The 12,502-nt window shown below is 38.5% G+C and overlaps 1 protein-coding gene across 16 annotated transcripts in view; it reads right to left on the bottom strand.

Moving 5' to 3' along the window:
* Positions 1 to 12,502, bottom strand: part of CHD9 (chromodomain helicase DNA binding protein 9) — a 272,619-nt gene that overhangs the window by 37,104 nt on the left and 223,013 nt on the right. For all 16 annotated transcript variants that reach the window (XM_034940161.3, XM_057300145.2, XM_057300147.2 and 13 more), the window contains 3 exons: positions 4,666 to 4,769; positions 4,022 to 4,139; positions 2,352 to 2,409 (listed from right to left, as the gene is read on the bottom strand). In XM_034940161.3, the coding sequence (XP_034796052.3) occupies positions 2,352 to 2,409; positions 4,022 to 4,139; positions 4,666 to 4,769 (280 nt within the window). The remainder of the gene's footprint in view (positions 1 to 2,351; positions 2,410 to 4,021; positions 4,140 to 4,665; positions 4,770 to 12,502) is intronic.

The raw sequence follows: 12,502 nt of genomic DNA, 5'->3' as shown, positions 1-12,502 counted from the left end.
TACGTCCTAATTCTGGTGATCACCTCCATTGCTTAGCTCCCATAGCAAGGCCACTTCCCCAGTACCCAGCTCCCACAATTTGAGCAGTTTCTTTTTTTTGAGACAGGTCTCCCTCTATCACCCAGGAGTGCAGTGGCACAATCTCAGCTCACTGCAACCTCCGCCTCCTGGCTTCAAGTGATTCTCCTGCCTCAGCCTCCCAAGTAGCTGGCATTACAGGTGCATGCCACCATGCCTGGCTAATTTATGTATATTTAGTAGAGATGGGGTTTCACCATGTTGGCCAGGCTGGTCTTGAACTCCTGACCTCAAATGATCCACCCACTTTGGCCTCCCAAAGTGCTGGGATTACAGGCATGAGCCACTGTGCCTGGTCAATTTGAGCAGTTTCTTTAGCACCCTTGGTCAGCAGCTTTTCCCAGTAACCTCCCTCTTGAGTGGTTTTGTGAGTGAAGTGCTTCCAGTGAGACACTTTCCCAGGAAAATCTTCCTTGGCAACCTTACAGGGCAGATTTACAGCCAGTTTCAACGGGTAGCTTTTTAGCAACTTTTCTGCCATCCAGTGAGACATGGCCATATCCTCCTACCAAAGTCTGGATCTTGGCCCTGATAGGGATGGGACTCTTCCTTGGGAGCTTTATCTGAGCCCTAGGAGTGGTAGATGCTGCTTTTATATGCTATTCCTATATTCTTTAATGTAGTCTTTATTTTTTACTAATCTATTACTATAGTATAATTAATAATTCTTTACGTTATACATTTCCTGTTCAAATGACTATTTGGGTTATCTCTCCTGATTGGTCCAGACGAATCCATTATGCTATACTGGATAATTTCCTCACATCTGTTTTCCAAATCATTTCTCCCTTTATGAACTGTGTCTTATCTGCTTTTCCAGGAGAATGTTTAACCTGTTTGTTGACTTTTACATATCAATAAATGTATTTTCCACATTTTTCTTTCTCTCTCTCTTTTTTTAGAGATGGGGTCCCATTATATTGCTCAGGCTGGTCTTGAACTCCTGGGCTCAAGTGATCCTCCCACCTTACCCTCCAAAGTGCTGGGATTACAGGCGTGAGCCACACTGCCCTCAGCCTTTTCCCACTTTTAAAGTTAAATATCATCTTTTTCACATCTTTCTAGTATTTTAAAATCATATCTTGTCTTGTTCCTGGTTCTTTCTTTAATGCCTTTAATCATTTAACAATTTACTTTAAAAAATTTCAATAGGAATTTTTTTATTTCAGTAGATATATCAGAAGTTCTCAGGGGTCTAATCTTACTCTTTATTGCATGCTAACATTCACTCATGGTAAATGGTTTCTCATATATTTTAAAACTTGGGGTTTTTACTTCATTTTATGGAGGGCTTCATCTTCGGGACTCATGCATAGTCAGGGTTGAACTGTTTCTTACAGGTGCTTTTTGTTTTTACCAGACACCCTAGATATATTACCAGTAAAGGACTGATCCTTTTTTATATTACACTGAGGGCTCTTGGACCACACAGATACAGTAAAAGACAAATCACGAACTCAAGAGAAGGTGGGTCTATGGTTACAAATTCTCAAGGGAAACAATAATTTTCTTACCCAAAGTCCGTGATGAGATAAATTTCCTTGTTATTTCTCCGTGCTGTTTGTCAGTAATTACTGGCCTTTGAGACTCTTGACCTCATACAGGATTTTGGTTTTCATTGCCCACACACTGGAGCGAGCCTTGTCTCATGCCCTCATCAAGGCATCAAGCCCCTTAGCTACCAAGTCCAGCAAATCCTACCTGACAGCTTTAGCATCATTTAGCCTTTTACCACACTCTCATAAATATTAGACATTCCTCATCTCTTTTAAAATCCTTTTTCCCACTCTACAGATTATTTTCTGTACTTTCATCCAACTCTTCTTCCTTTTGACATTCTACAAACAGAGCACTGAGAACTATGCTTTGGCAACTCAGAATTCCTTGATGCTCTACCCTCTATCTCAAACCTCTTCATGTAGGTATAGTTTCTAACTCTTGCAGTATATCTTTAGTATCTAGTTCTCACTCTCCTTTGGGATTTTGCCCTTGGACACTGTGTTTCTTAGCTCTAAGAAGTAGAGCAGGTGGGCAAGCCCCATTGCATCCACATGTCCAAGCCAGCCCCCATCTTGTCTAGAAGGGGAGATCAGGTGAATTCTGAGTGATTATTTGAGATGTTTGTCAACCCAAGTTGATCACTTACTTAGCTAATCTGAGGAACAGAAGAATTATGTATAATGAAAACAAAATATAATGCAAAAGAAAAAGCAAACACAAGAAACCAAAGAATACCTAAAATTGAGGATTTAAAAATATGATCCAATGCATACCTCTATATCATCCTTAAAGATGGCTGGGGCAGGTTTGTATTCTGGATCTTCCACATCCCTGTTAAAATACAAACAAATGCTATAATTACTGTAATGGACTTAAGATTTCACTTGATAGGACAAAGTCTTGTTGGAGGGTTTTAGTTTGTTTTAAAAGTCAGACTGACGTCTCTTCTCTAGCCAGAAGAGCCCGAGACACAGCAGGAAGGCTGTTATAAAGCAAATAGGGAGAAAGCTAGTTCTAATGTACCCTTACTCACAAATTCACTTTTATTTTTATTTTTTTTGAGACGGAGTTTCACTCTTGTCGCCCAGGCCGGAGTGCGGTGGCACAATCTCAGCTCACTGCAACCTCCACCTCCCGGGTTCAAGAGATTCTCCTGCCTCAGCCTCCCGAGTAGCTGGGACTACAGGTACATGCCACCACACCTGGCTAATTCTGTATCTTTAGTAGAGACGGGGTTTCACCATGTCGGCCAGGCTGGTCTCGAACTCCTGACCTCAAGTGATCCACCTGCCTTGGCCTCCCAAAGTGCTGGGATTACAGGCGTGAGCAAGTGCATCCAGCCGCGAGTTCGCTTTTAAATGCATTATTATTAACCACAAAGTGTTTCTTACTTTTCTCTTTGGGTAAGAAAAGACAGATTACATAAGGCCTTAAAACAGGTACAGTTGGCCTTTCGTTATGTGTGGGTTTCATATCTATAAATTCAACCAATTTCAGTTTGAAAATATGTGAAAAAAGCTGGTCATGATGGCTCACACCTATAATCTCCACACTTTGGGAAGCCAAGGCTAAGGTGGAAGATCACTTGGGCCCAGGAGTTCAAGACCAGCATGTGCAACACAGGGAGACCTCATCTCTACAAAAAATAAAATACAAGAAAATTAGCTGGGCATGGTGGCATGTGCCTGTGGTCCCAGATACTCAGGAGACTAAGTGGGAGGATCACTAGAGCCTGGGAGGTCAAGGCTGCAGTAAGACATGATTGTGCCATTGCATTCCAGCCTGGATGACAGAGCAAGACCCTGTCTCAAGAAAATATCTGGAAAAAAATGGCATCTGTACTGAACATGTACAGACTTTTTTTTTTGTCATTACTCCCTTAACAATTCAGTATAGCAACTATTTACATAGCATATAGCATATATATTGTACTATGAATTATAAATAATCTAAAGATAGTTTAAAGCATACGGGAGAATGTGCATAGGTTAAATGCAAATCCTATGCAATTTTATATATAGGACTAGAGCATCCTTGGATTTTGGTATCTGCAGGGTGTCCTGAATACCAAAATCACCCATGGATATTGAGGGATGACTATGTAATAAATGTCATCATGTGTCTCATCAACTGTAACATTCTTGCCTTTTTCTCCCCCTATGCCCCTAGAAGTTTATGAACTCAGTGGCCATGATATAGCTGTTAAAATGAAAGAAATGAAAAACTCATCAAAAGAATGGGTGTGGGGCAGGTCCAACCTCTTCCTCGATCACATTCTGTTGGATAAGTGCTAACCTATTAGGGTATCTTTAGCTCTTTCAGATTGTAAACTCCAATTCCCTTACTGCTACCTCATTTAAAGATAAATAGTGTGACATAGAATATGCTGATATTGAATAGAAGAGAGATATATAGAAAATTCATGACTCTGAAACACACATACCCATCCATATAATCATTCGCTCTCTGTTCAGCAGCAACTGCTTTGTCATCAGGTTTTCCCACTCTTTCCAAGAAGCATAATGCTGGGTCTGCTCGAATAGTGTTATATTTTTCATATCCTGAAAACATCACCAATTACAAAAGTAAAAAAGATAAAAAGAAGAAAGGTGTATACATATAAGCATTCCTCGTATTTACAGTGGATGATATTTCTGGACTAAAGGGATAATACATTAAAATGATATAGGTTAAGTATGTTTTCTAGAAATTATCACAAACATTAAATGATCTGGTAATAGATATCTACTAAAGTAAAATTTCAGTTACATTTATCAGTTAATATGAGAAATAGGATAAACTGATCATACCCACACACAAACACACAAACATATCTCACATAAGAACTCTTCCTGAGAGAGGAAGTTGTCTTAGATTTACATCCAGGAAGGGTAGGTTACACATGCCACCCTCCCACGAGGTAATGTGGTGACTGACAGACATAGTTTGGTAGTGTATGCTTTTAATTCTATATATATAACATAGATGTTACTGGAATAAAGCTGTAAGTGGAAATCAATGAACTGAGAACTGACAGAACTGCCTTATACATGGAAGGGGATCTCACCTACCTTACTTCTTACTTACCATGTTTAAAAACTCCAATAAGGAGTGACTTATCAGCATCAAAATCCCACCACTCAGCAGGAACTTCTGAGTGGTCTGGTTCTGGTACCCAAACATCAATGTCACTTTAAAAAAATCATAATATGGCATTATGAATTATTATAAATGAGTCAAAAAGGAGGCAAAATTTTACCTAGCTTTTAAAGCACTGTGGCTTTCAGGAGAGAGCTTAGGATTTCATTTCATTATTTTTTAATCCTTCATAATTGCCACCAATTAAAATTACGAAATTGTGCAATAACAAAGATACCATAAAATAAACGAACATTGTTAAGCTCAAGAGAAGAAATAAGTTTCAACAATGTTACTAAACAATTTTCTTAAAGAATCATATTCTTTCACTGATTTTCTTTATTTAGAGACAAAGGGTTCTATTGGAAGTAGAGACTATGTCAGCCAACAACTTGGCAATAATCATCTGGTTCAATTATTTCATTTCGCACATGAGAAAACTGAGGCCCTAAAAGGGTAAATGAATTGTTTTAGGCTGCAGAACAAGTAATAGCTCCTCTAGACCACTATTGCTAAGAAAACCACACTGAAAATGCCCTGTAATAGCAAATTTTTGATTCAGAATTTGATTGAAACACTCAAGTGTAGGCCAAACACAGTGGCTCATGTATGTAATCCCAACACTTTAGGGGGCAGAGGCGGGTAGATCACTTGAACCCAGGAGTTCAAGACCAGCCTGGGCAACGTGGCAAAACCCCATCTCCACTAAAAATACAAAAAATTAGCTGGGCGTGGTGGTGCACACCTGTAGTCTCAGCTACTTGGGAGGCTGAGGTGGGAAAATCTCCTGAGCCTGGGAAGTTGGGGTGACAGCAAACCAAGATCGTGTTGCTGCACTCCAACCCAGGCCGCGGGAGTGAGACTCTGTCTTGAAAAACAAAAAACACTCAAATGCTGTTTTGATGTTGTAAATAAATAATAGAATGCCATAAAATCACAATAGATTACTAAAAAGTAAAATAATAAACCCATAATGATTTGATTTTGTAGATTGACTGTTTTTATGAGTAACAAATAACTATAGAATGGGCAATTTTGCAACTATAATTTTCTTATTCTTTGCTCATCACTTGAAATTATTATTTTCCCAGAAAGCTTTGGCAAGTTACATATATAACATGTCTAAAAACATGTCATGTATAGAAGGACTGAAATGTTCACTTCTTTACCACAGTGATTCAAGTCATTTTCTTTAGCACAGAATACAGTTAATATCTGACAATGATTAAGTATCAATTTATATACACACAACTATATATTTATATATACATACACAAATATGTATATTATATATATATATACACACACACACATTTTCTTATATTTGACAATGGATAGAGATTGAACAGGATAAATTACTACAAAAAGTTGAATAGCTGAGAATTTCTCTATTTGGTATTCATAAATTATCAACTTTCAAATAACCAGAGATATAAAACAATATAAATTATACAAAGTAGAATTTCATCTGTCTTGGCATCATTATTTCACAAATTAGTTAACAAAGACCTATAAGAAATGGGGGATTTCCTATTGACAAGTTCTGTGGGAAAAGTTAGATTCTAAGTTGGCTGTCTTTGGAAACTCAAATTTTTATATAAAAATAAACAAACAAATGATCGACATGTTCCTAGGACAAGAACCCAGTATGTAATCAAAATATAGGTGAGATAGAAGACAATGGCAGTGAAAAGGAAATACTTATACCTTTTATAATTAAAAAAATGGAAACAAATTTATTTGTCACAAATTTTTAACTCAAGAAGCATAAGGAAGTGGATGAAGAGATCTTTCTGTAGATTCTTGAACGAATTTGTCAGCACTCGAAATGAACACCTTATTATATCTAATTTTGCTTTAAAACAAAAGGGTCACAATTGACATTTTTTAGCTCAGTTTAGAAAAATAGAGAAAAAGGAGGAATAATTTTCTTGTAATATGGAAAAAGTTAAAAAAGAAATGAGAAATACAGTAAAAAGAGATATTTATTTTTGAACGAGTTATTAAGTAGGATTAAACAAAGCATTAGCCCTGAAATATAAAGGAAAGAGGAAAGAACACTGGAAACAGAATCCCAGAGGAGAAAAAAAGTGGGTCAGATAGCTCCCTTTGCCAACCATAAGATGGCACTCTAAGCTCAAAACATTGTGATTACCATCTGAGGTGGAAGGTTTTCCTGCTTGTAAAGAGGAAAAGGCAATCAGCATACAAAACTCATGTTTCAAATGTAAGTGTCACAAGCACATTAGGTGTTGCTGATTTCTGTTTTTAAAGACTAACTTGTGTCATCTCTTGCATAAAGCCTCCTTTAACTTCCCCAGGGTAGATCATTCATTCAAAATATATTTAAACAGAATTCACTACATGCCAATAATGGCAATAATAAATTAAGATAGTCATGCACATGCCCTTGTAAAGATGGACATGCAATACTGTGTGATGGGTGCTGTGGCAGGGTACTCTGGTTATGTGCCTAACCCAGATCTGAGAGGTTATGAAAGGCTGAGTAAATGTTGGCTGAGCAGGAAGAGGAAGAGAATGGAAAAAAGGAGGAAAGAATGTTCCAACAAGAATGCAAAGGCCTGGAGAGAAGAGTAACTAATCATGGCCCATTGGAGAAATGTGGATCTAAAGTTCAGAAGAGAGACATGGGCTACAGATAGGGATTTGGAAGACATAAGCATAGAGACAAAAATTGAAGCCACAAAGATGAGAACACCCAAGAAGAGTAAGTGACGAGAAGGCCTATGTGAAGATTCTTTGACCTCTAAGAGACAGAAAACATGCCTGAAAAGCAGCAAGCAGAAAGGTAAAAAGAAAAACCACAGGAGAATGGTATCACAGAAGCATTTTAAAAAGAAGGAAGTGGTCAACAAAGGTAAAGTAAGGTAAGCACTATGGTATATCCATCAAATTTGGCAGCAAGAATATCAGTGAACATCTGGAGTGAGGAGGTAGAAGCTGCATTGTGGTAGATTGCATAGTGAATGGAAGGGAAGAAAAAGAAGACAACAAACATAGATGCTTCTTTCTTTTCTGTTTTTTTGAGACAGTGTCTCATTCTGTCACCCAGGCTGGTGTGCAGTGGTGCAATCACAGCTCACTGCAGCCTTGACCTCTCTGGGCTTATGTGATCCTCCCACCTCTGCCTCCAGAGTAGCTGGGACTACAGGCATGCACTACCGCACCTAGCCAATTTTTCTACTTTTTGTAGAGACAGGGTTTTGCCAAGTTGCCAAGGCTCATCTCAAACTCCCGGGCTCAAGTGATCCACTTGCCATGGCCTTAAGTGCTGGGATTACAGGACTGGTCACTGTGAACCCCTTACAGATGCTTCCTAACATAAATTTGGCAGTGAAATCAAGGAGAGTAATAATATGGTAGTTTGAAGATATTTGGGGTCCAAAAGCATTAAGTGTTGTTGTGTGCACACATGTGTGTATGTGTAAGTTAAGGTGACAGAGATGTAAACATGTTAAAATCCAAATGAGAAGGAAAAGGGGGAAAATTACTGAAAGAGGAAAAAGAAGGTACAATCCACAGAGAGCAGTCCCTGGGAAAATTACAAGTGGATCAGATCCAGTCAGGCTAGGGGAAAGGAGCCAATTAGTTGACAAATATTTACTGAGTGTTTAAGATGTCCCAGATTCCATACTTACCTTCAAGCAGCTTAAATTGTAACGAAAGAAAGAAGATATACAAATTAACGTAATTTTTAAGTAGTAGTAGGCATTATAAATGAAATAAAAGAAGGTTAAGTAGTAGTGAATGACTGGTGGGCTACTTAAGCTGAGGTTGGCAGGGAAGGTCTATGTGAGAAGGAAATACTTGAGTTGAGATCCGAGTAATCTGAAGGGGCGGTTCTGTGGAAGTCCTGGGGAAAGAATATTTGGACCAGGAAGAACAGCATAGAATGAGCTTGACAGGTTGGCAAAACACAACCACCACTGTGGCTGGAGCATGGTGGGTGAGGGACACAGTAAAGAAAGTGCGTACAGAGTTATGGAGGCCCTTGTAGGTCATATGGAATTTGAATTTTATTCTAAGAGAAATTAGAAACATCTGGAGGGTGTTAAGGAGTGCCAAGACCTGATTTTTGCTTTAGAAATACCACTCTGGCTGCTGTGTGAAGGACAGGCCTAGAGAGGCAAAAGTGGAGGAAAACAGAATCAGTTACGAGGCCATTGCAAAAGTCTAACTGTGAGATCATGGCAGCTTGGACTAGGGATTTGGCAGAGGAGATAGTACTGAAAGGTACTCAGATTTGGCAAGTATTTTGTCAAGCTAACAGGGAAGAGAGGAATCAAGAATAACAACAGAGCAATGGGTTGTATATTTACTAGGATGGAGAAGGCTTGCACATGGGAAGGAAAAGAGAAAGGACTGGAGACAGGAGATTTGGAAAAGCCAGGGAAAGTAAGATGTTGGTCATTTAAGTGGAAATGTTGGGAGGCAGTTGACTAATGGCTTCAAACTCAAGAAAGAGTTCTGGGAGAAATATGTAAATTTCAGATTTACCTGTTTATAGATCATATTTGGTATGATGAGGCTGCATGAGTTCACCTAAGGAAAAAGGTAAGAGAGCTGAGGACGGAGCTCTTGGTCAATCCAGTATTTAGAGATCTATTAGAGAAGTAAGAGCTAGCAAGAGGGAATGAAAAGGAAAGAGTAGTGAGAAAAAGGACAACCAGATGGGTATAGTTAGCATAAATGCCTACAGAAGACAGCATCTTATGGAGGACGAGGGAGAGTAAATTTGGAGAGTTGATCATACTGTAGGTCATTAGGGGCCATGTTAAGAACCACTTTAGTGAGACCCCGAAGAAGAAAGATCCATTGGAATGGGTTAAATAGAAAATGCAAGATAAAGAAGTAGAGATAGTAAATATAGGCAATCTTTTTTGTTGTTGTCTGAATCTTTGCTCTGCCATTTTTATCTGGGTAACCTTAGACAAATTTCTTTTTTTTTTTTTTTTTTTTTAAATTGTATTTCCATAGGTTTTTGGAGAACAGGTGGTATTTGGTTACATGAGTAAGTTCTTTAGTGGTGATTTGTGAGATTTTGGTGCACCCATCTCCCGAGCAGTATACACCGCACCCAATTTGTAGTCTTTTATCCCGAACCCCCTTCCTGCCCTTTCCCCCCTGAGTCCCCATAGTGTACTGTCTTTCTTATGTCTTTGCATCCCCATAGCTTAGCTTCCACTTATGAGAACATATGATGTTTGGTTTTTCCATTCCTGAGTTACTTCACTTAGAATAATAGTCTCCTATCCCCCAAGGTTGCTGCAAATGCCATTAATCCATTCCTTTTTATGGCTGAGTAGTATTCCATCATATATACATATATACCACAGTTTCTTTATCCATTCATTGATTGATGGGTATTTGGGTTGGTTCCACGTTTTTTGCAATTGCAAACTGTGCTGCTATAAACATGTGTGAGCAAGTATGTTTTTAATATAATGACTTCTTTTCCTCTGGGTAAATACCCAGTAGTGGGATAGCTGGATCAAATGGTAGTTATACTTTTATCTCTTTAAGGAATCTCCACGCTGTTTTCCATAGTGGTTGTACTAGCTTATATTCCCACAAGAAGTGTAGAAGTGTTTTGTTCACTACATCCATACCAACATCTATTATTTTTTGATTTTTTGATTATGACCATTCTTGCAGGAGTAAGGCAGTATCACATTGTGGTTTTGATTTGCATTTCCCTGATCATTAGCGATATTGGGCATTTTTTCTTATGTTTGTTGGCCACTTGTACATGTTGTTTTGAGAATTGTCTATTTGTGTCCTTAGCCCACTTTTTGATGGAACTTTTCTTTTTTTTCTAATTTGAATTTGTTGTGTAGATTCTGGATATTAGTAGTCCTTTGTCAGATGTACAGATTATGAAGATTTTCTCCCACTCTGTGGGTTGTCTGTTTACTCTGCTGACTGTTCCTTTTGCCATGCAAAAGCTCTTTAGTTTAGTTAAGTCCCAGCTATTTATCTTTGTTTTTACTGCAATTGCTTTTGGGTCCTTAGTCATGAAATCCTTGCCTAAGCCAATGTCTAGAAGGGTTTTTCCAATGTTATCTTCTAGAATTTTTATAGTTTCAGGTCTTAGATTTAAGTCCATGATCCATCTCTAGTTGATTTTTATTATTATACTTCAAGTTCTAGGGTACATGTGCACAACGTGCAGATTTGTTACATATGTATACATGTGCCATGTTGGTGTACTGCACCCATTAACTTGTAATTTACATTAGGTATATCTCCTAATGCTATCCCTCCCCCTTACCCCCACCCCACGACAGGCCCCAGTGTGTGATGTTCCCCTTCCTGTGTCCAAGTGTTCTCATTGTTCAATTCCTACCTATGAGTGAGAACATGTGGTGTTTGGTTTTTTTGTCCTTGTGATAGTTTGCTGAGAATGATGGTTTCCAGCTTCATCCATGTCCCTACAAAGGACATGAACTCATCATTTTTTATGGCTGCATAGTATTCCATGGTGTATATGTGCCACATTTTCTTAATCCAATCTATCACTGATGGACATTTGGGTTGGTTCCAAGTCTCTGCTGTTGTGAATAGTGCCGCAATATACGTACGTGTGCATGTGTCTTTATAGCAGCATGTTTTATAATCCTTTGGGTATATACCCAGTAATGGGATGGCTGGGTCAAATGGTATTTCTAGTTCTAGATCCTTGAGGAATCGCCACACTGTCTTCCACAATGGTTGAAGTAGTTTACAGTCCCACCAACAGTGTAAAAGTGTTCCTATTTCTCCACATCCTCTCCAGCACCTGTTGTTTCCTGACTTTTTAATGATCGCCATTCTAACTGGTGTGAGATGGTATCTCATTGTGGTTTTGATTTGCATTTCTCTGATGGCCAGTGATGATGAGCATTTTTTCATGTGTCTGTTGGCTGCATAAATGTCTTCTTTTGAGAAGTGTCTGTTCATATCCTTCTCCCACTTGTTGATGGGGTTGCTTTTTTCTTGTAAATTTGTTTGAGTTCATTGTAGATTCTGGATATTAGCCCTTTGTCAGATAAGTAGATTGCATTTTTGTATAAGGTGAGAAAAGAGGATCCAGTTTCATTTGCCTACATGTGGCTTGCCAATTATCCCAGCACCATTTGTTGAATAGGGTGTCTTTTCCCCACTTTATGTTTTTGTTTGCTTTGTTGAAGATCAGTTGGCTGTGTTTGGCTTTATTTCTTGGTTCTCTATTCTGTTCCATTGGTCTGTGTGCCTATTTTCATACCAGTACCATGCTGTTTTGGTGACTATGGCCTGATAGTACAACTTGAAATCAGGTAATGTGATGCCTCCTGATTTGTTCTTTTGGCTTAGTCTTGCTTTGGCTATGCAGGCTCTTTTTTCATTCCATATGAATTTTAGGACTGTTTTTCTCTAGTTCTGCGAAGAATGATGGTGGTATTTTGATAGGAATTGCATTGAATTTGTAGATTGCTTTTGGCAGTATGGCCATTTTCACAATATTGATTCTACCCACCCATGAGCATGGGATGTGTTTCCATTTATTTGTGTCATCTATGATTTCTTTCAGGAGTGTTTTGTAGTTTTCCTTGTAGAGAGCTTTCACGTCCTTGGTTAGGTATATTCCTAAGTACTTTTTTTTTTTCTGGCTATTGTAGAAAGAGTTGAGTTCTTGATTTAATTCTCAGCTTGGTCGCTGCTGGTGTACAGGAGAGCTACTGATTTGTGTACATTAATTTTGTATCCTGAAACTTTGCTGAATTCTTTTATCAGTTCTAGGAGCTTT

The sequence above is a fragment of the Pan paniscus genome, chromosome 18 (assembly GCF_029289425.2).
Source record: "Pan paniscus chromosome 18, NHGRI_mPanPan1-v2.0_pri, whole genome shotgun sequence".
In the NCBI taxonomy this organism is placed as follows: Eukaryota; Metazoa; Chordata; class Mammalia; order Primates; family Hominidae; genus Pan; species Pan paniscus.
This window is presented reverse-complemented; position numbering and strand designations above follow the sequence as displayed.